Source organism: Macrosteles quadrilineatus, unplaced genomic scaffold, assembly GCF_028750875.1.
Source record: "Macrosteles quadrilineatus isolate MER2022 unplaced genomic scaffold, UCM_ALF_1.0 Scaffold_8__2_contigs__length_117827958, whole genome shotgun sequence".
NCBI lineage: Eukaryota > Metazoa > Arthropoda > Insecta > Hemiptera > Cicadellidae > Macrosteles > Macrosteles quadrilineatus.
This window is the reverse complement of record NW_026542601.1, coordinates 11,020,342-11,046,923: the sequence shown is the minus strand read 5'-3', so window position 1 is coordinate 11,046,923 and position 26,582 is coordinate 11,020,342. Positions and strand designations below refer to the sequence as shown.

The 26,582-nt window shown below is 32.5% G+C and overlaps 1 protein-coding gene across 1 annotated transcript in view; it reads left to right on the top strand.

Annotated features, from left to right (window-relative positions):
* The window catches only part of LOC128999573 (uncharacterized), a 133,365-nt gene that overhangs the window by 41,981 nt on the left and 64,802 nt on the right, over nucleotides 1–26,582 (top strand). Inside the window, exon 2 of the mRNA XM_054426148.1 lies at nucleotides 15,292–15,446. Within this exon, the coding sequence (XP_054282123.1) occupies nucleotides 15,292–15,446 (155 nt within the window). The remainder of the gene's footprint in view (nucleotides 1–15,291; nucleotides 15,447–26,582) is intronic.

Below are 26,582 nucleotides of genomic sequence, written 5' to 3'. Positions count from 1 at the left end.
CCCAACATTACAAATTATCAATTATTATTATCAATTATTTAAGATGGGGACGCCACTATGTGCGTATTTTAACCCAAATAAGAGTGAAGGATGAGTGTAGGATGAGTGGCGCGATCTTGTAGTCTTGTTAGTGACTAAGGCCGACATGTTCCTTAGACACAGCTGTTAATTAATAGCCCATACAGCTAATGGCAACTAAGGGACCTACAGTTTATAAATAGCTACAGACTACCAAAACATATATAAATTCAACACAAATATATGCCTTTGTTTATAAGCCAGTCAAATAGTACTGAATAGTATTAAATTTGGTTCACAATTTAAATTAATAACATTATAATAATTTTTGGCCACTTTCAGTTTGTTCAACAAGGAAAAGCGATTTTTATCATGGATCCCACCAAATAACCTTTTTCACAAAGTTGAAGGATACAAAAGTTTCAATAAAACCTTTTATATTTACAAAGGTATATCTCGGCTCCCTGTTGCTTTAACATAAACCCATCAACACCTCTTAGAGGTCGGGGTTAAAGGTAAAAGGATATTGCCACCATCAGTCGTAAACCTCGGTGAGATACTTTGTGCTATTTTTAGCTTTATTTGAACTAAAGCGACGAGGAAGAATTGATTAAGGTCTTACTAGGGTGTTGTCCGTTGATAAATAGTTCTACATAACAGAGCACCTTACAGCCATCAAGCAGCCTTATCCAATTTATATACGTGATAATTTTAAATGAATAAAAAGATAAACTAGATTTAACTTAAATCATACCTAGAAAAGTTTTCTAGAAATCCTCTAACACGTTCGAAAATATAATTGACGTGCTTCGTAAATGTACTGTTAGGAAATCCGTTAATTACTTGCCGTGTCTTCAAATGTTACACAAAAAGGGTTTGATGGCGTCAGAATTTCAATAGGTATTCCCAAATACAAAACTGATACAAATTCAAACATACATAACCTTTGGCATGTAGACATGTGGACCAATTAATAAATTCAGGAAATGTGTCGTAAAAAATATTATTCAGAGAATAGTACGCTCTAGACTTGAGGAGATGGACTAGCTTCTTCATAAAATAATGTTTTACTTTATTTCATTAATTACCTTGAAATATGACCAAAAATGTTCCCTTATCACTTTAATAACTTTAAAATATGTGTATATTTGCCTCATTCTATCCAGAATAAATATCATAACCAATGCAACATATGACGGCTAAAAAATAACAAGTCATTCCCTAAAATACAATCTTATTTCATTCTTAGAAGAAAACACAACACAAGAGATATGAGAAGTGAAGCAAGCATTTTCATCATCAAAATGGACCGCAATCTTCAAGAGTTTACCCTCCACTATATCATCTGTGTATTCCAAACACTACGAGTGTGGGTGGCAGTTTTTGACGATTATGATAACTCTATAACTATACTTATAAAATAATTACTATCTAGATTAGAACAAAATTTTGCAGATATTCGTTGATAGTACAAGGGTATATGAAACGTATACGGATTGGTTTTAATTAGCCAAATGTGTTTAATTAATTTAGGTTTTAGCTTTTGTTGAGAATTTAAATAGCTAAACGGTACATTAGCCTCCCTATATCCATTTCTTTTAATTTATTTTTTATTCATCTTCATTGCCATCTATCTTTACCTTACTAGTATATCCTGCTATTATTATAAAGTACCTGGGGACCGAGCTTTGCTCGGGGAAAATTATTAGTATACTCTGAAAAGTATTGCAGATACATTAATCCACTCCTAATCTCCACACTGCTCACCTTCACTACTTACTTCACCACTCCCTACGTCGTGGACCTGTTTTCCCTCCTTCCCTATACCATTTTAGAATTGCAGATACATAAATGCCACAGACAGTTCCCACACTCTGCACTGCTAGCATTACTACTTCCTACACCATTACCTACGTCATGAACCTGTTTTCCTCCCTTCTCGTAGCATTTTAGGATTGTAGATACCTTAATGTAATTCCCATAAACAGTTCCCAGACTCCAGACTGCTCACCTTTACTAATTCCTTCACCACTTCTTACGTCGCGGACCTGTTTCTCTCCCTTCCAATGGCATTTTAGGATTGCAGATACACTAATCTAATCGTCATTAACAGTTCCAACACTCCAGGCTGCTTGCCTTTACTACTTCCTTCACCTCTTCCTACGTCGCAGACCTGTTTCCCTCCATTCCCATAGCATTTTAGGATTGTAGATACCTTAATCTAATCGTCATAAACATTTCCCACACTCCGGACTGCTCACCTTTACTACTTCCTTCACCACTTCCTACGTCGCGGACCTGTTTCCCTCCATTCCCATAGCATTTTAGGATTGTAGATTCCTTAATCTAATCGTCATAAACAGTTTCCACACTCCAGACTGCTCACCTTTACTACTTCCTTCACCACTTCCTACGTCGCGGACCTGGTTCCCTCCCTTCCCATAGCATTTTAGGATTGCAGATTCCTTAATCTAATCGTCATAAACAGTTTTCACACTCCAGACTGCTCGCCTTTACTACTTCCTTCACCACTTCCTACGTCGCGGACCTGTTTCCCTCCATTCCCATAGCATTTTAGGATTGTAGATAACTTGATCTAATCGTTATTAACAGTTCCCACACTCCGGACTGCTCACCTTTACTACTTCCTTCACCACTTCCTACGTCGTGAACCTGGTTCCCTCCCTTCCCATAGCATTTTAGGATTGCAGATTCCTTAATCTAATCGTCATAAACAGTTTTCACACTCCAGACTGCTCGCCTTTACTACTTCCTTCACCACTTCCTACGTCGCGGACCTGTTTCCCTCCATTCCCATAGCATTTTAGGATTGTAGATTCCTTAATCTAATCGTCATAAACAGTTTCCACACTCCAGACTGCTCACCTTTACTACTTCCTTCACCACTTCCTACGTCGCGGACCTGATTCCCTCCCTTCCCATAGCATTTTAGGATTGTAGATAACTTTATCTAATCGTTATTAACAATTCCCACACTCCGAACTGCTCACCCTTACTACTTCCTTCACCACTCCCAATGTCGTAGACCTGTTTGCCCTCCTTCCTTATACTATTTTAGAATTGCAGATACATAAATGCCGCAGACCGTTCCCACACTCTGCACTGCTAGCCTTACAACTTCCTTCCTCATTTCCTACGTCGTGAACCTGGTTCCCTCCCTTCCCATAGCATTTTAGGATTGCAGATTCCTTAATCTAATCGTCATAAACAGTTCCCACACTCCAGACTGCTCGCCTTTACTACGTCCTTCACCACTTCCTATGTCGTGGACCTATTTCCTCCCTTTCCATAGCATTTAAGGATTGCAGATACCGTAATCTAATTGTCATAAACAAATCCCACTCTCCACACTGCTACCCTTGACTATAGAATCGAGTAATCTTCAGTATAATCTTTGCTCAATAGTAACAACTGATGTTTTTCCTTTTGTACTGTATTTTGTTTTGCTAGTATACTGTGGATGGACAAATAATTACAAGTCTTTTGTTTACTTTTTCCTTGTTATTTAATTCAGCCAACATGGTTACCTAGCAACCCATAAGACTAATGTTAAAAAAATGTGATTTTCAGTTTCATTTTTCTACGTAATTAGATTTTTGTTGGCAGTTCTATTTGCAGTAAACTCGTTTTTAGGCCAGAAATAAACTATATACAACATTTGAAGAAAATCGTCGGAGCCGTTTTCGAGATCCTGGTGCAAGCATACATACATACATACATACATACATACATACAAGCAAACTTTGCTCGTATTAGAGTATAGGATATGAAAGTATGCATGTTTGTGTATGACTCTTAATTTCCATCACATGGAAAATACTGGACCGATGCAGCTGACATTTTGCAGAGAGGTACTTAGTCTTGAGAAACACATAGACGTATTAAAGTTGTGAAAATCCTATAGGGTTATGCCCTACGGGGGTTCAAAGTTTCCATGTTATTCCTGTGAGTATTCATATTTAAATAGAATACTAAAGAGTTTATGTGTCATAAATTTTCTCAAACCGTGTCCTCTCCCATTGCAAACACAGAGCACGAGTATGGCATTAAGCATTGTAGACTTAAACGCCAACCACGTACGAAGGATGAGTACTCGTCCTAATGTTAAGCCAATTTAACTTGATAAAACGTTTTGGTTTACACTAAAGCAGAAATAACATGGGCACTTTAAAAGCCGCTGGAGCATAGCCCAAGGGACTTTTTAACCCAAAAATGTAAGGTCAGTTTGCAAATCTACACACCTAGGCGAACATTTTGGTATATAATATGTGGGGTTAAATCTTAAAACAAAAAAGCCTTATTGTTCACAAAGTTTTATGTAGCGCATTAGTAATATAGATAGATATCCATCCACCAAGATAAAATAAGTCCGTTAAACAATTTGGTTGTATTTATCCGTATTTCAAAGTAATGCAAAATTATCTTCAAAGGACTTGACATTATATTGTTCGTCTCCAGCGAGGTGCAGTCTCTTTGCTAACTCTTACATGGACATTTTCTCTTTGAAAGTTCTGTTGTCTTTGTAAACTGTGTCATGGTGTGCGTAAACATACCGCACAAGCTTTTACTGTCTTCTACGTTAAAAACCAGATTCTTTTGAATTTGTTGTATACAGAGCTCACAGTTTATGTGGTCTTATTATTTTCAAAATATAAATAGCAGTATATGAAGAAATGACCATGTTAAATTCATAAGAAAACTGTTTATTGTACCTTTAACATTTTACACTATAAACTAGATATTAGTGACAAACCATTTAAGCTTAAACCAGTATTATAATATCGGATCAATTCTAAATATCTCTTTACAGTCGTAAAACATAGTATAAGTAGCATCACTTGTGTGAAAGAATTGTTAAATTGTTTCGTATTCCTAAATATAAATCGTGAGAGAAATAATAGATTTTTTTAATCTTTTACAGCATTAACAATGTTTGGGTTTCAACCTAAAGATAATGGAACCATTCAACAAATATACATAATAATTATCTAGTTTTGATGGTAATAATCATGTTCAAACTCATTATTTATTTTTCTTGATGAACTGCATTTAAAAGTCATTTGAGCTTATGCCTTTGTTATATGTCAAATACAATGTAGTATTTCCATAAGGATTACATTACAACTTTAAGAGTGGGGTAGATTCCGGAGATATTATTTTTTACACCATGTGGATGACCAATGTGGTCTTTATAACCATGCAAATTTTTACTAATGCTTCATCTGTTAAAAGCTACGCTGAATAAAACTTTGTGTACATTCGAATATTTAAATATGATTTTTTAAATTAAATATGTCATGCTGTGTTAAGCAATTATTTATTTTCTTAAATAATGTCGGTTTTAATATAAATAATGATGATTATTCCAGCTAAAACGAAGTTATTAAAAAATACTGTACTCTCAAGTAATAAATAAAGATACAGTAGTCAAACAGTCAAATGATAAATTTTACCTGTGAAAACCTTCAACAGTTTCCAGCACACTATTATTCACTGACAATCTGCATTTCGTTCGCATGCAGTTGAATGCAACTGAAAAAGCATAATTAATGATGAACTTATGAAGGCATGACAAGCTAGGCTCAGTTTTCCATTCAAATCATAGGAGGTTTTAATTAGTGTCATCATGTTGACGGTTTCAAGCTTATTCATAGAATGTGTTTTTTTCTGTTATATTTTAATCATGAAAGTGTGTACAGAAGGCAAGCTTTGGCATGTTTAATGACATTAGATAAGGCGCAGATGGTTTATCCAACGATCACATAAGTCCAAGAGTTTAGCGATTGAAAATATATACTCATATTCATTGCTATAGCATGTTTAAGGGAAATCTGTCTAAACGCATCAAATTTTGTGTTGACATGATGGGAATCGAACTCTCTCCTCTCGCTCCGAAGTCCAAGACGGTAACCTTTAGAATAATATAATAAGACAAAAAGAATAAATAGAAAATAAAATAGAATAAATGAAACAATACTTATTTAAACTATTTAATGGGGCTTTTAGACATCGTGGAAGTCTTGCTTTAGTAATGGATCGTATTTGAACAATTACCTAACAGCTTAAAATAAAAATTAATTAACGATTGTAATTACTATCTAAATTCTACGTGTTAACAGTTTCTTATACATGGTAAATTAACGAAACTTAAATATCTATTATAAGTGATAATTATTGTGTTAAAACAACGAAAGCTAAATTAAGGCTAACGAAAAGCTAAATACATCTTAGAAGACATTTTTCTGTTTGATCCAATTGCGCGGAATAACAACTGCATTTTAAATGACAGTGTTCTACAGATTAAAGCTTTTTATTGCATATAATTAAAAAAATAATTAGTGTATTGCTATAGATTTATATTGCTATAGTATTTGGCTATCCTTGATACTTATTCCAACGTTTACATGAGAAATAATCTTATTTAACTTATGGAAACTTCCGTCTTCAGTAAAACTCATTTTATTTTTGCGAAATCACAATTACATAGTCTAATCAAATTGCAGTCAAACAGAGAATTTTATATATTTACAAACTAGTTTTTATCCCTTTACAAAACATGAATGGAATTTCAAGACGTATTTACGATTTTAAAAGGTAAAATTATTTGAGGAAAGGATAATTTAGTGGTTTTCTACAAATCCATGAAATTGTTTTAAATATGGTGATTACGGTCAAAGCTACTACGTTCAAAGATGTATTTAAGGAATTGTACACACACAACAATAGCAATTAGACGCCTGTGTCCTGGTAAATTTGAAAAAAAACAATTACTAGATAGAGAAATTTGAAAAGTTGATAATGATTTAACTTTTTTTAAAAGACTCTCATTATAACTGAATAGCTGATATTCAAGCAGAGTCATCTTTTTGTCGATTTCAATGAACTGAATTTCTTCTGTGTGTTGAAATACTTTGAACAATGGGTTTTAAATTCTTCGATTACAAACTTGTTGTTCATTTTCAACTCACACCGAACTTGGTTTAAAACCTAAGTTTACAAAGTTGATTACAGCTTCAGAGGTCACAAGTTGTAGAAGGTGAAAGGTCATGGGCACTTTGAACTGATGTTCGAAAGTTGTTTTTAATTGTTTTTTTAGGTCACTTAGATGGTCACAACTATTTATTTTAGTAACTAAGTTTTATACCCAATATCTTTAGTGTCAAAAACGCTTTAACCAATCATTCAACCAAAAATATTTAAAACCCATAATATCTTTGCAAATATCTAGGCAAAATGTTACTAAAACAAACGAAAAATCTTCGTATTTCTGATTCTTTACAAAATCGTTTATATTATTGTGAAAAAAATTGAACTAAAATATCGTGTAATTTAAATGCTACAACACAATAGAATATACAATACAAAGCTTCGATTAGTTAAATAATTTATTAGTTATCTTAAGCTCGAATATCCGGTAAGCACCACTAGATCTCCAGTTCTTGTATTATTGATGAGTTCTGTAATCAATGTTCTATCGACTGTAAAAGAGTAGGCTCAGATTTTGTGTTAATGCTCTGGTACAAATAATAAGTAATAGCTTCTTTATTTTCAAAATCCGCACATCAAACTGTCAAAATTCGTAGAATTTTAAAACTACTTTATTGACAGAATTTCTTCAAGACTACCGTTCTAGATAGCTTATAGGTTTTTTTATTAGCTTTTAAAGAAGAATTTACTACATTTCTCTCTAGTATCAATTCAGAATACCTCGCAAACAAGTAAATTTAGGCCTAAGTGCGACTAAGATTGTTCCAGAAGTCGATCCAGATCCGGTAGGAACTCTGTCCTATTTCAGCTAAATTTCAACGAAAGAAAAAATACGAAAGGGTAAAGGTCATACTGTGGTTATTTCTTTGGTACATAGATTTATATTGCATAATATATTAGGGATATTAAACAACCTGTTTCAGTTTGTATGTACAAATAATTCAAAATTAGTATTTAATCAGTTATTTAAAAAAATCTTTGTTAGAATAGTAATTTAATATATTACAAAAAGATCAGAAAACAAATTTTTCTATTTACAAACAATGTGAGCCATTATTGTGGGAAAATACGTTTACATTTTTAAACATAAAATTGTCAAAGTTCTTTCACCAGAGATACAAACCAGACTAGATGCGACGTTGAGGTGTCCTTGACTTTACGAAGCTCTTTAGACAACATTGACCTCAAGGTTCTTAAGGTCTCCCAAACCCTCCCAGACTACTTACACATTTATACAGTCCTAGCACGGTAGACGTTTTAGCAAGATAAACAACTACCTCATGATATTGTGATGCATTATCTTGATCCAATAAGTAATAGTAGTTTTTTGTATACTGTATAAAGAAAAAAAAACATGATTTACTAATTAATCTATATATAGCCAATATTACTAAAATGAATATTTAATTTTGGGTATACTTCATTAATAGAAGACATTTAGAGGCTTTCAAAAAATAGGATCCTGTATTGAATGAACGGAAATGTCGTAATCAACGTGAAAATTTTGTTTTTGTTCTCTCCAGTAATTTTGCATGAAACCTTATTAACCACAAGAAATAACCTTACAATACAGGAAATAAATCCGAATTCGTATTTTGTGATAGAGTTCTGAGCCAACAGTTAATAAATACTCTAGAAACAAAATTAAAATTTTGACTTTAATACCTGTCAAGTAATAAGTAATAAGTTGCCAATCAGCATCTTACAAATAATGAATTGTTCACCTTAATAATTAAAAGTGTTAAAAAGTTAGGAATGCAATTCTAAAAATAGTAGTGCATTACCATTTTTCCACAAGTTTTCTGTAATAGTACAACATGTTTTGACCCAAAAAAATTAGCACAACCGGGGAATTTGGTACAGATGTTGGGTTTACCTTCCTTTTGAACATACAAAAAGTCCCCTAAAATTGAAGCTGAACTACGGCCACCATGTTGGAAAATGGCGGCATATTTCTGTATTTTTTGCTATAGTGACTTTATTATTAGAGATACAGGAAAAAGCTAAATATACAAAATGTAGTTAATCTAAAAAGACACATTTTTCGTATTTACTATCTTTCACTAAACCCAACGGTTTTTGAGTTATATGTTATTAAGTATATTTTTTTTCTATTTATCAAAAATAGGTAAAACACATGGAAATTGACCGATGATATTTTATCTTTGATAATACAGTGACAAGTGAATATAATCCCATTGTGTGACATAATTAACTTGCCTATCCCACCTTCTCATCAGATAAGACGATTACAGTACAAGTTGACATTGCCAGAGACAGATTTACATATTGTAACATTCTCTTGTTTATCAGCGTGCCAAACCCTAACCATTGTAGCAAATTTCGGGTTGCTCTCATCAAGAATATTTACTTTAGATATTCGGATATTTTAGATTGTTATATAACCTCTTGACCTAACATTATATTACATTTTAAACATGAAATCCAAAAAATGCACTGACACAAAAAAAGGAGTAAGAACCGTGCCGTATATGAAACATAATAAAAACATAAATAATAGGAGAGGTGAATCCAGGAAAAATTTTAAAGCATGAGTGGTGCAACCCTTAAAAGAGTTAAAGAGTAATTTGAGGACGTCAACAGGGATTCCAATACATTCTATTGGTGTTTAAAATCACCAAACATCAATTATTTATCCATCCATCAAGACTAAATGAGTTCGTTAAACAATATGGTTGTACTTCTCCGTATTTCAAAGTAATGCTAAATCATCTTCAAAGGACTTGACATTATATTGTTCGCCTCCAGCGAGGTGCAGTCTCTTTGCTAACTCTTACATGGACATTTTCTCTTTGAAAGTTCTGTTGTCTTTGTTAACTGTGTCATGGTGCGTTGAAACTAACCGCGCAAGCTTTTACTGTCTTCTACGTTACAAATTTATGTTTATGAAAATTAAAAAGGTTTTAGCTTTTTATGTAATGAAATCTTTACATTGCAAAAAGGCATTATTTAATTATATTTTGGCTTTGGTCATGATATGTAACTAAATCAAATTGCACAGCTTTAATAGAAAATTTGTTTTATGATACAATACTTTGCTCCGTATTTCTTTCACTCTAAGATAGGTAATATTTTAGATTATAACTACAGATTTATAACTAACAATAGATGTAATTACATAAACAACATTTTGGACCACGCTCTTGGTTCCTATTGATCAAGTTTTTATATAAATGTAACTTTTATGGATTATAGATCTCACAGTTGTATATGGTTTTTGACATAAATAAGATTAAAATGTAGAAGTGAGCTATTCGAAAAATAATGTTTATCGTAGGCCTAAATTTATCAACATACAGTGCGATGAAGACACTGGTAAACAATATTCAGCATCCCACTGGACCATTGTTTATCTACAAAACTGATGATTCAGGATTGTAAACAAACAAGTAAATACTGTTCGTACAGTGTTTATGTTTGTGAAAAGAATCGTATTGGTGTTTTAACTAACCACTAGCTCGTACTCGCCATTTATTGATTTAGTAGTTTTGGTATATACACTACTAACAGTAAGCAAGGCATAGATTGTCATGTTAAAGTTTAAGCCAATTATTTTCATTTGGATAAAATCAAATGGCTCGTAGGTGTCGTAAAATATCGTAACATGTACTTGTGCCATATAAAATATTAAAACACAACTAAGAACAATTAATTATTAAGGTTGTAAATAAAAAAAAATAATCTGGCTTGATTTCTATTAAAATATTTCCCTAAAATTGTCAGATTTATTTCCTATTTAAATAACATTTATTTTAATGAGTACTAGGGTTTGCTGAAGGTGTGTATTTTATTGAAATGTTGATAGCTTAGTATAAAATAAACAAAATTGCCAAATTTTATTAAAATATATCCATAAACAAGGAAACTACAACAGTTTGTTTATTCTCCTTATTAAAATTATAATTTATTTTTTTTTTAATTAGCTTCATAACCGTTAGGCATATAACTACACTTCAATATTAAAAATTATTTATTTTTTTAAGCTCTACAAAATGGTTTGGAAAGAAATTGTGAAATTTGGTGTTTTAGGGTAAACAATGGGGAAAACCAATTTCCATATAATAAAATCCCCACAAACCCCCATTCCCATAGTCTAATCAGGCTGGTTCACGTACTCGTTCGAATAAACGTAGGGTTACACGTTTGTTTCTAATTTAATCAAAATCAAATTATTTTTTTCTCGAGTTATCGTGCTTACGGACACACACGTACACCTCTAGCCTCTAGGGACCTCAACACGTAAAAGTAAATCGGTCCCGGGTCCAGGTCTTACCATGGGTACTACTGTAATAGCTTATTTCCTATATGGGAAATTTGCTAAAAAACTATCAAGTTTAATGAAACAGAATGATTCAGACCTGTCAAAACCTTCAACAGTTTCCAGCAGTCGTTATTATCCACTGACAATTCCTATTGTTGTCAGCGTGCAACTGAATTGAAGCTGAAAATGCTGACATGCATGAATAGCGAATAGACGTTCCATTCTAAACCATAGGATGTTTTAATTAGTGTAATTATGTTGACAGGCTTAAGCTTAATCGTAAAATTTATTTTTTGTGGTTTTTGTATTTTCACTACTTACGACAACTAAAATTATCTGCAAGATTTGTAGTGACTATGAACGTATGGCTTTTTAATTTACGTAATAAATATATTTAATTAAAAACACTAGACCTTAGTTTCGATCTTGTCTAGCAGTTAGAGCGAAGTGTATTTGAATTGAGTCCCATAACCAAAATTCCTTCAACGACTTGATTTCTTGGAGCCAATATAAGTTTTAGCAAAAAAAGACGTTTTTTTTCATTCAAAGTCAAATTATTCTGTATTTGAAGATTCCATTCCCTAAAACACCACAGTTACACCACTCCCTACATTAAAAGAATATCACTTTTATTTTATTAGACCTATAGAGATTCTGTAAAGTGCAAATTCCCTATCTTAGTGCAGAGTCGTTAAAATTCGAAAATCATTTAAACCTAATCCGTTCTAACCAAAACCAATAACTTTAATGAATGTAAATTTAATATTTAAGTGTATTTATTTATTGTAAATTGTTAACTAACAAATCTTGTTGAACAAAATTACATCTATTGTAAGCTAAAATTACTCTGTAAAATTTGCCAGAGCTAAATTAAGATTTAACTAGGAAGGAGCGACAGAAATCTCCAACGGGACGTTTTAATTTGATGTGATTAGGCGAAATTAAAACTGCAGTTATTATAAGTTTTTATATAATAAAAAACTAAAATTGTATTGTGTTTAATTATGGATGTAATTAGTTCCTGGTATGCCTTTATCAATTTTTGACTCAAAGTTTCAGGCTAACTCTAATATTTTATGGATTTGTTCTAACATGTTTGTAAAAACATTAGGTTTCAGAAAATATTTTATAGATAGTTATATTATTTTTATTTCTTTGACTCTTGCGCTTTTGGTAAAACAAATAATTAAATATAACATTAGGACTAGTCTTAGAACCTTCGATATAATAATGATTACTCTTATGGTACATTGTGACTTATGAATGACAAGTTACCATAGTTGGACAACTTGAATCCATTCAAGGAAAAAGAAATTCGAAGGAATTTGCATAAAGAGCGTAGAAGAGTCTTAAGAACAAAGACAAAATAGAATTGTTCCTTGGTTTGAAACTGCTGGAATGTCTCAGCGGTACAAGGAAAATATGTTTGAAAATCTGCTTCTTTTCTGAATTGAAATTACTTTTCATCGTGCTTTCTATGCATAATAATTAACCTATATCAATAATTTTTGAAAGGTACTACGGATTTTACCCAATAAACGCCTCACAAAACGCCGTTTCCATTGTCCTATTATGGTTCTCAAAGTTCGTTGAATCCGTAGGTAAACGTTTTTACAGAATTTCATCAAAATTTGACAGTTTTTACTGCAATATATATTTGTGCATAGCTATATATTTAAATGGATTGTGCTTTTGGCCTCTGGGGACATCAAAACGAAATAGTCAATCGGTCCCGGGTCTAGGTCAGACTATGAGACATACGGCATAGGTATACGGTACGGTAATAGTGTTTTCCTAGAGAAAATTCGCTAAAACTTAAAATTTGTATTTATTGTGTTTCTGAACTAGTGCCCTAAAACTATAAACCATTAAAATAATACTGAATGTACAATTTTACAAAGTTATACATTAACTATTACAATTAATCGGCATTGACTGTGCTTTTAAGGGATTATCCAAATAGAGATAACGTACCAAGGTCCTTTTGGGTTAAGATTTAAGGTTTAATTGAAGATTGTTTACGAGCCAATATCTGCAGAGTTGCTTCCAATACCATTTACCTCCCCTTCCCTTAACTGACCCCTTATCCGTTTCAAGTGAATCTAATAACCTCTATGCTAAATCCATTATACACAAATCTAATTTTAATGTCTTAGCATTTTCCAAAATTCATTAGGAGGTTTCTTCGACGAACGGTTTTGGAAACTGAAACGTAATCCCATCCTCAAGTCTGAAATTACCTCAAATATAACTAGAACAGTACACAACCCTACCTTAAGCTGCAATAAAACACACAAATATATATTTTGATCATTTAATAGTAAAATAAAACGTTAAAGAACAATGGTTTGTACAAAAGTAGGTTAGGAAGACACAATCAACAAATCCACAAGACTAATTAACACAATACACTTAAAAATATTGGGAGTATAAGAATATTTTAATAAACACGTACTGGCCTGAATATTTTATCTTAAATAAATATCTGTTTATGTGTTAATAGTTTCCCAAAATATATATGACTCGTTACTAATATTTTGCTGTATAAACCAATCAAAACCATATATTTAAATAAAGCCTACACTAGTTTTATATTCCTAATTTAATTTGTAACTTACAAAATTCACTCTCAAATACCACGTAGTTACAATTCGTGTATTGTGATTAAATTTTTTTATTTATTCAGTACCGTCCTTAAATTATACCCTTTTCTACTTCTTTTGTAACCACAGGTTTTGAGGTTTAGATTGAAAAGCGTAATGATCAAATCAACATTTATTTTAGTAGTTTTCACAATAAATATATGGTTTATCAACAAAATAAAACAACAAATGGTTCAAAACACTTGTGCAGAAACTATTAGTCGCAAATCAATAAACCATTTGTCCAGGGAACGCTACTCGTTCCAGGAATTGTTTATTGGGAACTTTAATTGGCACGTTTGTTTCCCGTTCTGATTTCCTGGAGGATTTGAATCTGCGTCTGATTATAACATGAAACACACGGATGAAGTTTCACCTACTTATTTTCTGCTTGGAACTTATAGGACTAAAACTGATGTGAAACTGTTTGCACGTTTGAACATTTGCATAAATAAACTGAATAGGCTATCTAGTTCATAATTACTGTTAATTCATAATACTGTACAAGTGTACACTGCTTTTGACATTTTATAGGTTAGGGACTATCAAACACCTAGATATGTTATTAAACATTTTAAATGTATGTAAGTTAATTGTTTAACTTTCAAAATTAACTTACATTCTTACTTCAATATTTCTTATTATTACAATATAAGTAATAATAATAATAATAATAATAAGTAATAAGAATAAGTAATAATAATAATTCTTTCTATTACTTCTTATTACAATACTTCAAAATTAACGTGCATAAAATTGAGTGCATTCTTATTTTTTAAATTGTCCGTATCCCTATTTCAGAATCCTCCTTCTTTTGTAAAATACATCCGTTATTGCTAACCATTAAAAATGAACTTGGTATTATTGCTGATATTTTATATCACTGATAGAGTAAAAAAAATTTTAACGACGTTTAGGAGTGTGAAATCTGATCCCACAATCAGGTGGAAAAGTACCCAAAACATAACAAACAAATTACAGCAAAGGCTTGGAAAGCAAAGATGTTACAAACCCTCCTTTGGTCTCTGAGGATGAGCCAAAGATGCTGGATAATTAAGAATAACAATTTTAAACCACTTAGAGAACTGTTACATAGTAGTAAAAACAACACAATAATCGTAAGAGAAAAGCAGTAACCAAGGCTTCTTCATAAGCTTGCTATAGCCAAAAGGTAACTACAAACAAACAAAATGAAGTATTTTAATTTTATTTGGATTCTGTAGATTTCAGCGTTGGTAAAGACCGGAATTAATATATTGTTATGTCTTCGGAGAATATTGAGGCTTCAATCAACGATTTAGAATTTACAGTTGGTTTTAACTGAAGTTTTGGTTGTTTCAGAGCGGCTGCAGAGGCTGCTGCGGCGGCGGCTCCCAAAATATCACTGCCGGGGGTGAAGCAGCCCCCTCCACTGCTGAGATCTCGGACCTTGCCTGCCATAGTGGTACCAGGCATCAGCATCCTCCAGGCGCAGATAGACACCAGATACAAAGAGAGTAAGTGTCTGAAATGACATACTGTGACATTTGTTTGTATTGTTTTATTAACTATCAATTATTTGAGAACGCCACCTAGGTGCGTATTTGAAACCAAATTGAGTGAAAGATAAGTGTAGAATGGAGTCAGATTGTGTAGCTTTGTTACTGACTGAGATCAGCTGTTTCATCGGTCAAGATCATTTATTTAAATCCCTTTGATCAGGAACAGCTGGGTCCAGTTTCGAACCATCAAAAAACTACTGACTTCTCAGGATCGAACCGGTGATCTTAAGATTATTATTGGAGCACTTAAGTCCTCAACTACCCAGCCAGTGTGAAACACTTGTAGGCGTATTAGCTAACTACTAGATTACCTGTTGCTCGAATTCAAGCAATTGCTAAGTATTACAGGCGTTATTTTAAAATTAATAACAGTCATAATTATTTATGATGACTTTAAAAGATTCAACTTAAAGATTATGTAAATACTCAAGATGTACATAACAGATCGATATGATCAACATTTCTTGTAAATATCTTATCATTTTTCAAAAGCTGGTCTTGTGTTTAGTAATTTCTACAAATAGCCTTACTCATAGCCTCATTAGGTTGTCCATTATTTTGATTATAAATATAAAAAAACATTATTTCTATTTCTTCTTCTTTGTGGTGTTCTATGACTTTCCTATGTTTCCATAGTTTGCAAATTGGTTCTTTCAATGATTACTAAGAAATGCAGCACAGTGTTAATTCAGTTTTCTTCTTAGTATATCAAACTATCCAGGCTCTCTCGCTTTTTTTCATTGTAATATTTACGCCAACCCAAATTCAAATAGTAGATATTTTATTTCAACCAAGTCAGTAAATGTTTGTAGCAAACTGTTAGCAAACTTATTGACTGTTTACAATTAACATATGTTCTTCTTATCACTTTTAATTTCTGACAACAGCTGGAGTTTCATAACAATTTTTGTTTCCCATGTTAATCTTAAGTAGAAATACGAAACATTAAATGGCCCCAGGGCCTCACTCTCTAATTATTTCCCTAAAAAGAAAGTTTCCTGTACAAATTCACGTTAAGCTCTTTCCAATGACACCAACAACGTGTCAATCGGTTTAGAATTTTCGGAGGAGTAATTGTCACAAAAATCCTGCTTGCTTATTAAATAAGTATAGATAGATAGATTGACTAAAGCAGCTTATAAACGGGTAAAGTAGCTACAAATAAACTACTGCTCACACCCAAAACCCAGGTGAAGGCGATTCAAAGATTTAATTTTGTATGTATATTATAAATCAAATAAACTCAACACGTTTCTGTGTTTTGATTTAGATGCAATCCTCGACGACATGTTATGACAAGTACGCGTGTCTCTCGAGCGATAAACAGTGTAAAATGTCGTTCACCAGACAAATGAAGTTAAATGTAGATTGGCTGTGTAAACAAATTTGCTCCATTTGTTTGTTTTGCAGCAGAGAACTGTTTTCTCTCTCCTAAAACTTGTGAAATGTGTTTTCGCGATTTCGGAGCGTTTGTTCAAATCATGTACTTGTCGCTGCCGAATATACTAGCGCTTATAAAATCAAAGGGATGAAATAAGTTTAATTATACTTTGGAATTCAGTTTGTTAAAATAGTTGTTTTTCATCGGGAAATTGTTGCGAGTTTTTTCATTGTTGTCAAACCCTATTGGTACATCGTGAAAAACAATATCTTGATAAGTATTTCTTGTTGCTTAGCTCATCGTAAGAAGTGGTTTAATTCAATGTTGTTGAGTGTGGCACAGAGAGGAGAAAGATTTAATTTAGACGGAAATGTGAATAGTTTAAAATTAGGGGAATCATTAGTTATGAAATATACAACAGTTAGTATAAATTGCGATTGCAATTATAGACTTGTTAGATCTCTGGAATCTTAAAATACTAATAATGTTTTGTCGTTTTGTCTTAACAGTCACCTGACAAAGTGGCTCTCATTGTACTGATTAAAGGACAGAAAGTTGCTAATTGCATCTACTTACTTTTGCTGCACACATTTTACTTTTGCCACACAACAGTATTCCAACCAAACAGCCCAAATAGCGTGATTTTATTATGCATGCAATATGTGTACGCTTGAAAATAAGTTGGCAACACTTAAAGATATTACGACTACGATCAGCTGGTGCAGAATTTCCAATTGCGTTCAATGTTTGGATTTTACCTAACCTAAAAACGTGTTATACAGTGTTTGAAAGACTAATTATTTATACGTTTTATTTATTCGTTCGTGAACTGTACGAAAAATATAATGTGTAACGCGAGTTACGAACTTCCACTTCGCACACTAGTTACAGAAATACCTATTGTATTACGGCAAGAGCAAATGTAATTTTAAAAAATCTTCTGATCTACATACCTCTATTCCGTTTGCAAAGGTGTGCCTTTACGGACATGCATTTATACAGACAAAAGGGGTCCTAAATTAGATGACTTTTTACTTAACATTGTATGAATGGTAAAGCTTATACATATATTTAAATTCACAGTTGCACGTTTTTATTGGCAACGGCTACAATCAAAGCTTATATAGGTTGTTATTGTAGTTGGTAATAATGGTTGATAATGTTCTTATTACAGTTTCCAAGCATAAGAGCTATTTGATGTTATATTTATTTAAGATATAAATATTATACTTTGCTTTTTACATACAGCATTAATATTGACCAAATATTGATCCAATATCAATTTAAAAAAAACTACTTAGGAAAAAATGTGTACATGGTACGTTTTGTAACTGTGTTCTCGATTGAAAGGAACGAATGAAACTGATAAACCAGATCGATTAGTTTGACCTTATTGTAGCGACCTAAGGTCAACTTTGTCGATGTTATTTACTCTTTCTTTCAAACTTTATGTCTCTCGACTGCCCTGTAATTCTGTTTTATTTCTTTTCTACTCAGAGTTTCGTTTATTTGTGTGGTTTCGTCTATGAGCTCAATACTTTTGAACAGATAAGTGAATAACACATAGCCTCATGGAATGTCTTAAGCTGAATACAAATATGCAGATATTTGTACAGATATCTGAATGCTTAGTAGCTTATCGCAACTTATCACGCACATATAGTTACAAGAATATTGTTTGTTGCAATCGAGGCTAATCTGGCAGGTTTTGTTTCCCTACTCAGGAAATAGTTATTTGTATAACTAGAGTATGAAGTGGCACTTTGCACTCGCGTTACACATTATATTTTTCCTACAGTTACTAAGCACACCATACAACACATTTTTAGGTTAGGTTAACTCGAAGCGTTGAACGAAAAGGGAAACGCCGCACAGCTGATCGTAATCGTAGTATCTTTAAGTGTTGCCAGCTTATTATACGTGTTACGTGCCTAATACAAGTACACTGTTTAGTGTTGTTTGGTTGGAATACTGGAATGTGGCAAAAAATGAGTGTGGCAAAAGTAAATAAGCGCAGCAATTAGCTACTTTGCGTGCTATAATCAGTACAAGCAAGCCCGCTTTGTCAGGTAACTGTAGGAAAAAGCTATTTTCCACGCAACAAAAACACAGTGTATACAGTATGATGTGTTTGGATGATTTTTTTTAATTCGTAATCGTAATCGAAGCTTAAAGCTGTTTCACATATAGGACTTTTGGTTACAAATGTACAGAATTATCTTCACTTTCGTAAGTTGAAAAATTGTTGAAAAAAAGTACTCATATTATGGTTATTAACATAAATTCACTTAGAAAATTCTAGTATGTAGATAAATTCTAGTATGTTTCATTAACCAACCCCCTGAATATTACTACTCTCGTAAAGCTTAATTATTTCAGATAAAAAATTTACAAAGCAAGGGTTTACTTAAACAGTTGCTTACCTAATAACAGTTGAACAATTCAAAAAATAATAAGCCCACTATAAACCAAGTAGGCTTAAGTGTTTATGATGTTGTATCAGTCATCAAATAATTTCACCCTGTAAACATTTTTAACGCAAAACTCTGATGTATTTATTTACTCACCTCATTAAGTCAACAATGACCATAAGGTCAACAAGACCCTGTATCGTAGCTTCGTGTTTGCAACGCAAATTAACATTATTTGTTCACTTTTATTTTATACTGAACACTGCTTGCATCTACGTGATGGAAACGCTTTGTGAAGAGTAGTTACAAACGAGTTGCTTTGAGGGATTTCAAGTGAAATGTTACTGATTATTGTGTTTAAGTTCGCTACTATATTTTTAATTTGATACCCTATTTTAGTAGGTTGCTGATTTTCCAATACAATACTGATGTTGAATGGAAAATATCCCTGTTTCAGCAAACCTGCAGTCCAAGCGACTTTCTAAAAATTAGTTAAGTTGTTAAGTAGTTTTAATCTAGTAAATGTTACACAAAACTTTTAGTTGCTCATTGATTCGTTAAGTTCACTTCTATGATAAACACAATAAAGGTTGATAAATTAAAAAGCAAATAAGTAAAGTAAAGTAAAGTAAATAAAGTAAATAAGTAAAGTAAATAAGACACTTGCCAAAGTGTATTAAAGCATTTAAAGACCCATTGCATAACCTGAGCATTATTGAGCTTTATTACGGCAATATTGGCATAACTTAAATAAGTCTATACTGAAATAATGAAATAATGAATTTATTTTCTCTTTTTTTACAAAGATTTTACAATTTGTACAATCGGTTACAGATAATCAAGACAAACATTGATTAGTTTATCTATACTATAATAAAGATAATTTATAACATAAAAATTTAGAGCAAGTTAGTGATTTTATGCTACATACAAAAGAGAAAATATAGGGTCTCCAAGGCTATTTCTGTTTGGAGGTCCCAATTTAATTGTTAAAATAAACAAACAAATTCAGCATTTAACAATGATGAATAAGTAAAGGAAACCCAGTCTCACTTAAATATATATATACAGCAGTTACTGCTGTAGTTCAAAAATAAATATTACATCTATTCAGTTTTTACAATCAGTATACTCTTAAACCTACTATATTTAACTTAGTTATTAACAAAATCAAATGATAGCTTAGTTCATTTTTTTTTTACAAAAGAATGTTTGAATATACTTGTAAAATATAACACTGATATTTTATTAACTGTACCTAAAATCAAACAAAAATTTGTATAATATACCAAACCATTATTTATGTTTGAATGTTTAGTATTGAGTCAATTTCATCAATATTAAAATGGTTGTTTGTATAGGATATACGGCAAAATATTGCAAAAATAGTTACGGCTACTATATATTTTCCTCCAAATTCATTTTTAGGCCTCCTACTTTTCACTTCACCATAGCAGATTTAGGAATGCCACAGGCTGTAGCTCCAAGACTAGTTTGCATAAACAAATTGAAGTTTGACGAGGTTCACTTGTAATGCCATTTACAAACCACGCCATAACACAACGACTGAGTACGTATGCGTTCAGAAACTGTGCGAAAAAAGTATAATCTATTACTGATAGAATACTTTTGTGTCTTATTATCATAAAAAATGTTTAGTGACGCGTTTCTCAATATTTATTAATCAATAATTAAAAGTCTTATGCTTATCATTAATTAGGCTCGAAGTTTTTACTATTTAGTTCAATAAGTTGGCTTGTGAACAATTATCAAGACGTATGTGTTTGCTTCAGTAAAGTGATTTCGTGGGACCCTATATTAATCAAAATCATTTTTTGCACATTTAAAAGTTAGACTTAATTTCACCAAGTGTTGTTTTATCATGTCAGCTAGAGAATAATAAATTTCTAAATATGTATTAGAGACTGGGTAGCTTAGAGGTTATAGTGCTCACCTTGTAATCAAAAGGTCACCAGTTCGATCCTGAGAAATGATGGTTCGAAACTGGACCCAGCGGTCCTTGATTATTGGGCTTCAAATAAAAATCCTGGTTTTAATGAAACAGCTGATCGTAGTCAGTAACAAAGCTACAAGGACCCTCACACTTCATTCTACACTCATCCTTCACTTACATTTGGGTTAAAATGCGCCCCCAGGTGGCGTCCCCATCGCAATTGGTAATATTACATAGAAAATAATACATTAGTGAAATGTGTTTTGATACACGAATTTAGTAATATAAGTACACTTAAGAGTGTTACTTCATCTACATCAAACACAGGCTATTACTAAAGTAAGAATTTTCAAGTGCAAAGTTTTGTCGAAGCTTGTCAGAAACACGTCAAACTCACTAGATTGGACACCAATGTTATACAGAGATTGGACATTGATTTGTCAGGACGATAAAAATTCTGCTGAGATTCTTTCACATCGGCAACTTTCTTGTTTGATAAAGTTAGCCGGATGAAATGTATTTCTTTAGACAGTAGGTAAAGTAAATTTAGCTATTATCTCCGATTTTTTTTATTGTTGTAAGCCTACCAACGTCCCTTCAACAAAGCAAAGCAATACGTATTTGTTTATTAAGAACGCAAAGTAATGCATTGCCGCTCGAAAAAGCTGAGTGCGTCCATACATTGCGAGAGTGGCCCGTAATATACAGGGTGATTGATATAAGTGTGCCAGCCGTTTTATTCGAAAACTATAAGAGATATCAAAAAAGTTAAATGGTAAGTGCTTTGGATTTTTTATTTAAAAAATTGTAGTCAAGTCAAAAAAATTATTTTAGCCGCCATTTTTCTAATATGGCCGCCAACTTTGATTTTTCTTACGAAACACCCTGTATTTTATGATGTATTCTGGTAGAAAAAGTAATTTTAAGACGATTTTATTCTTGTGATTTTTTTCATAAACCTAACCGTTTCAAAGATAATAATGGTTAAGTTTTGAAATTTCTGTATGAGAAAGAGTTTCGTTAAAGGCCTAAGCAAGCATGCCAGCTGTTTTGTTCGAAAACCATTCAAAATTTCCCAACTTAAACCATTATTATCTTTGAAACGGTTAGGTTTATGAAAAAAATCACATGAATAAAATCGTCTTAAAATTACTTTTTCTACCAGAATACATCATAAAATACAGGGTCTTCCATAAGAAAAATCAAAGTTGGCGGCCATATTGGAAAAATGGCGGCTAAAATAATTTTTTTAACTTGACTATAATTTTTTAAATAAAAAATCCAAGGCACTTACCATTTAACTTTTTTTGATATCTCTTATAGTTTTCGAATAAAATGGCTGGCACACTTATATCAATCACCCTGTATACAAGATTTTTCTTACCACCATAATTATGTTATCACAACACCCAGATAACACTTTTTAGTTATATATAAAATATCATTTAGGTTATGTTTCCGTTTGCTTTTTAGATTATATTATTTGCTTTCCAGTTGTAAACGTATCCGTGGCTGTGGTTGGTGTAGAAACGCCAACTGTGTAATCAGCTGATTAGCGATTGGGAATGATCCATTCCCACTCTAGAGCGGAAATGTGCTATTTTGCGTACTGTTTACAGATTTGGCAATGTGATAATTTCCATGCAGCAGTAGGAATCTGAAACGACAACTGGTTTAAAATGATTTGTCACGTACTAGCCTTACACATCTTGTAACCACTTATTTTTAGTGGCTCAGAATATTAAACGTGCACTATGCTGATCAAGAAGTTATTTACCTAATATTTGATCAATTTTTGATTTTTACCTTCTCTCTCTCTAAATAGTTTAATAGTAAAGGTAGTATTGTTTTCGTAAAAAAATTTCGATGTGACTAAAAAGAACTCCTTCTGCTGTAATTTTGAAGCTAATAACAAGGAACTATATGCTGTAATGGTGAGCTATGACTAAAGGGGTGGAAGTCAAATTACCTCGGGTCGGTGATAATTTATTGTCGGATTAACTGTTCAAATGGCTTTGGTCAGTTTGATTGTGGACGGTACTAAATTACATGGACCTAGCTCGGTCAATCGTAAAGTGATTGTGCTATACTCTGCTTTTACTACAGCGGTTTAATGTGCAGGATGGTTGTGATTACCAGCATCGTAAGGGAGCTCAAAGGCGTTGTATTTACTTATTTGGGGTTTTTGTTCAAGCACTTATCTTGATACTACCTTTCGTCAGATGTATGAATTAATTTATAGGCAAATTTCATAGAATATAAAAAAAAACACCGCTTATGATAAATGAGCATAATCCCGATTTGAAGGCGAGTACTATAACCATCTTGGTGACCAAGAAACTTGCATTATGTAATAAATTTAAGGGATTCAATTAAAGCGATTACTATCGAGGGGCTACCTAGGCTTCTAGGATTTCTTATCGAGGTGGCAATTTGGTTTTTTGAAGACCTACTAACACCACAAAAATACCCTAGTAACGTATCTAGAGCTAAAACGCTTATAAATACTCAGCAATTTGAAGCTATTGTTGTTCGGAACAAAAGGCAGCGCCGTGTGACCAAAGGTCTAACTTCTATGGGAACTTCAACAAACTATGTTTGTGACCAGCAACACTGCACATTGTGTACGACGACATAGTTCACCTATTGTAGGTCAAAGTTGACCAAACTACAACGCTGACCAAACACTCTTCAAACACGGAACTCAAAAGATCATCAATTATCAATTATTCATGATGGGGACGTCACTATGTGCGTATTCTAACCCAAATATGAGTGAAGAATGATTGGCGCGATCTTGTAGTCTTGTTAGTGACCGACTGACCAAGGCCGGCATATTCCTTAGACACAGCTGTTAGTTAATAGCTAATGGCAACTAAGGGACCTACAGTTTATAGTGGGATCCGAACCACATTCTTGCCTTGGTATTAACGAATTGGTCTAATTATCAGGATAGTACTGCGGATAGTCAAAGTACTCACTAGTGTGGACGTTAATCCACACCAGGGAGAATCAAATCCACAGTGCATCTCTATAAATTCCACAATTCGTGACCTCCTAGAAGCTGGATTACAGGACAACGCCACCATCCCACAAAACCAATAACCAAAACGGTTCATTTGGCAAAGCTGTTTACGATATTCACTTGTCTAAGAGTTACAACTAAAATGAGGCCGAGGCCGAAGTGAATAATGAGTGATAGTACTGTAAAAGAAACACTTCGGCATTGAACTAAATTTTATGTCATTATTCACAAACCCAACTAATTCAGAAAACTAAAATTGTATTGTACTTTTTGCCTTTATAAGTTAGTCCCCAAAATGGTTTCCATTTTGTTTTGCTTTATAAGCAATCAGCTCAGATTTATAAAAATATTTACCTTATTTCAAGCAAAAAATATTGCATTTGATAATAACTGCATTAAGTGATAACTTAACAAAATTTTTAGACCAAATTTGTTGTATTTTCTTCCAAAGTTTACTTTCCCGAGGAGAAGAAGAATTGATTTTAGAATGTTAATTCAGCTATTGTTACCTGTATTAATGATGTAGTCTTACAACATTTTAGGTTATTAAACTAAAACGCTTGCTTTTACCGATCCTTAGAACAAAATACATAAATTGGCATAAACCGGTCAAAAAAGAAAACAAACCAGCGTTTATAATGGAAAGGTTCTCTTATTTTAATGCAGTAACAAAAGTATTCCCAGTAGAAGGTGCCTTCAGGGAGAGCTTTAAGCTTTGTTGCCGTGTTGTGTTTCGTTTTAGTGAGTAGCGTATTCAACTGACATAAGCTCAACAGTTTCTGTTTATACAAGTTAATAATGCATTGTTATCTTTGAAAAGTACTAAACAACTCCTGGTCGTGACCAAAACTATTTACTGAGTATCGATCAATGTAACGTTGAAAGAAGATTTTATTCGATATTTCATCAAAATTTATTAGTTAAATTTAGATAATTTTACCATCAATTTACCATTCAAACAACTGCACTGAGCTCCAAGTACAAATACATTCTTTCCGTTGAATCTGTTGGTTTGGAAATTGTTTTTGTCCCTTTTTTAAGGAAAACATGTCTTAGCATTGATTTTTATATGTCTTACCAAGTAGGAAAATGAGTTTTTTGGCTCTAGATTACGTTTTAATTTCGAGGCGTTGTTTTTTTTTCCTCAATATTTGTTTAATCTACTTAGTATTTTCGAAATTTGATTTTCTTTCAACTTAAAATCTCAAGCTAAAGAGATTTAAATCAGTGGATACACAATGTTCCATTAGCAATAAGCTTTCATTATTGAATGTAAAATTATAACAAACTCTTGTATACTTTAGGTTTATAATTATTTTCCCATAAAGTAACTAGGTAGGGCTACCGTACTTATCAAAGTAGGGTGTTATGATTCACTGTGAATACAAAAGTACAGATAAACATTAATTGTACAGATTATCCCGTAAGTAAACAGACAAACATCATCAAATGGTTCTGGGTTAAAATAAAGAGAAAATCAAGAATAACATTTTTCCATAATCGCTTCGTTAACCACACATCACCCATTTTGTATTGTTTACATAGTTGAAATATTACAATTTTTAGAAATATTAAAATGGGACAAACGTGACTAGCTTCTGCCTTAAACCCTATTTTACAACTAAAAATCGTAACATTTCATGTATTTCTTATTCGAACCTGTTGAACTTGGTATCGTTCGATAGGGAATTAAAAATACTAAGTAAAAGTATTCTCAACATTTTTGTTTCATAAAATTAGCCGTTATTGAGTAATTTTAGTTTAAAAAATTAAAATGGCCGCCTTTTAAAATTTTAGGTTGAATCAAGATGATTTGTTTCTAACATTGGCCTTTTCTTCCTTAACCTACATGCCAAGTTTTATAAAGATCAGTTGAAAAAATTCAAATATAAAAATGTTAATGTAAAAAACACAAAATAGCGGATATCTGGTTAACAAAGTGATTTTGGAAAAAAATATTCTTTATTTTGACCCATGGAACCATTTCCCGGAGTTTGGAGGTTTACTTACGGGACACCCTGAATACCTTCGCATAATACAAATTAGCAAAAGATACCATCTAAATATGCACATTTTGACCAAACAAAATATATTTTGAACCAATGAGAACCTTCTGTGCCTACTCGCTTAGAGTACTATTGTACGAGTCACATATAAAAATTATAATATAAAGTATTGCCATTGAAATAGGATTGACAGAGTAATGACATCGTCTGTTACACATTGAAATGCTTTATGAAGCCTATTAAACAGGATTCAACTCAACGCAGCAGTTGCTGTACGTGTAGTGGCTGTACATACAAACGCCGCTTTCAGTCAG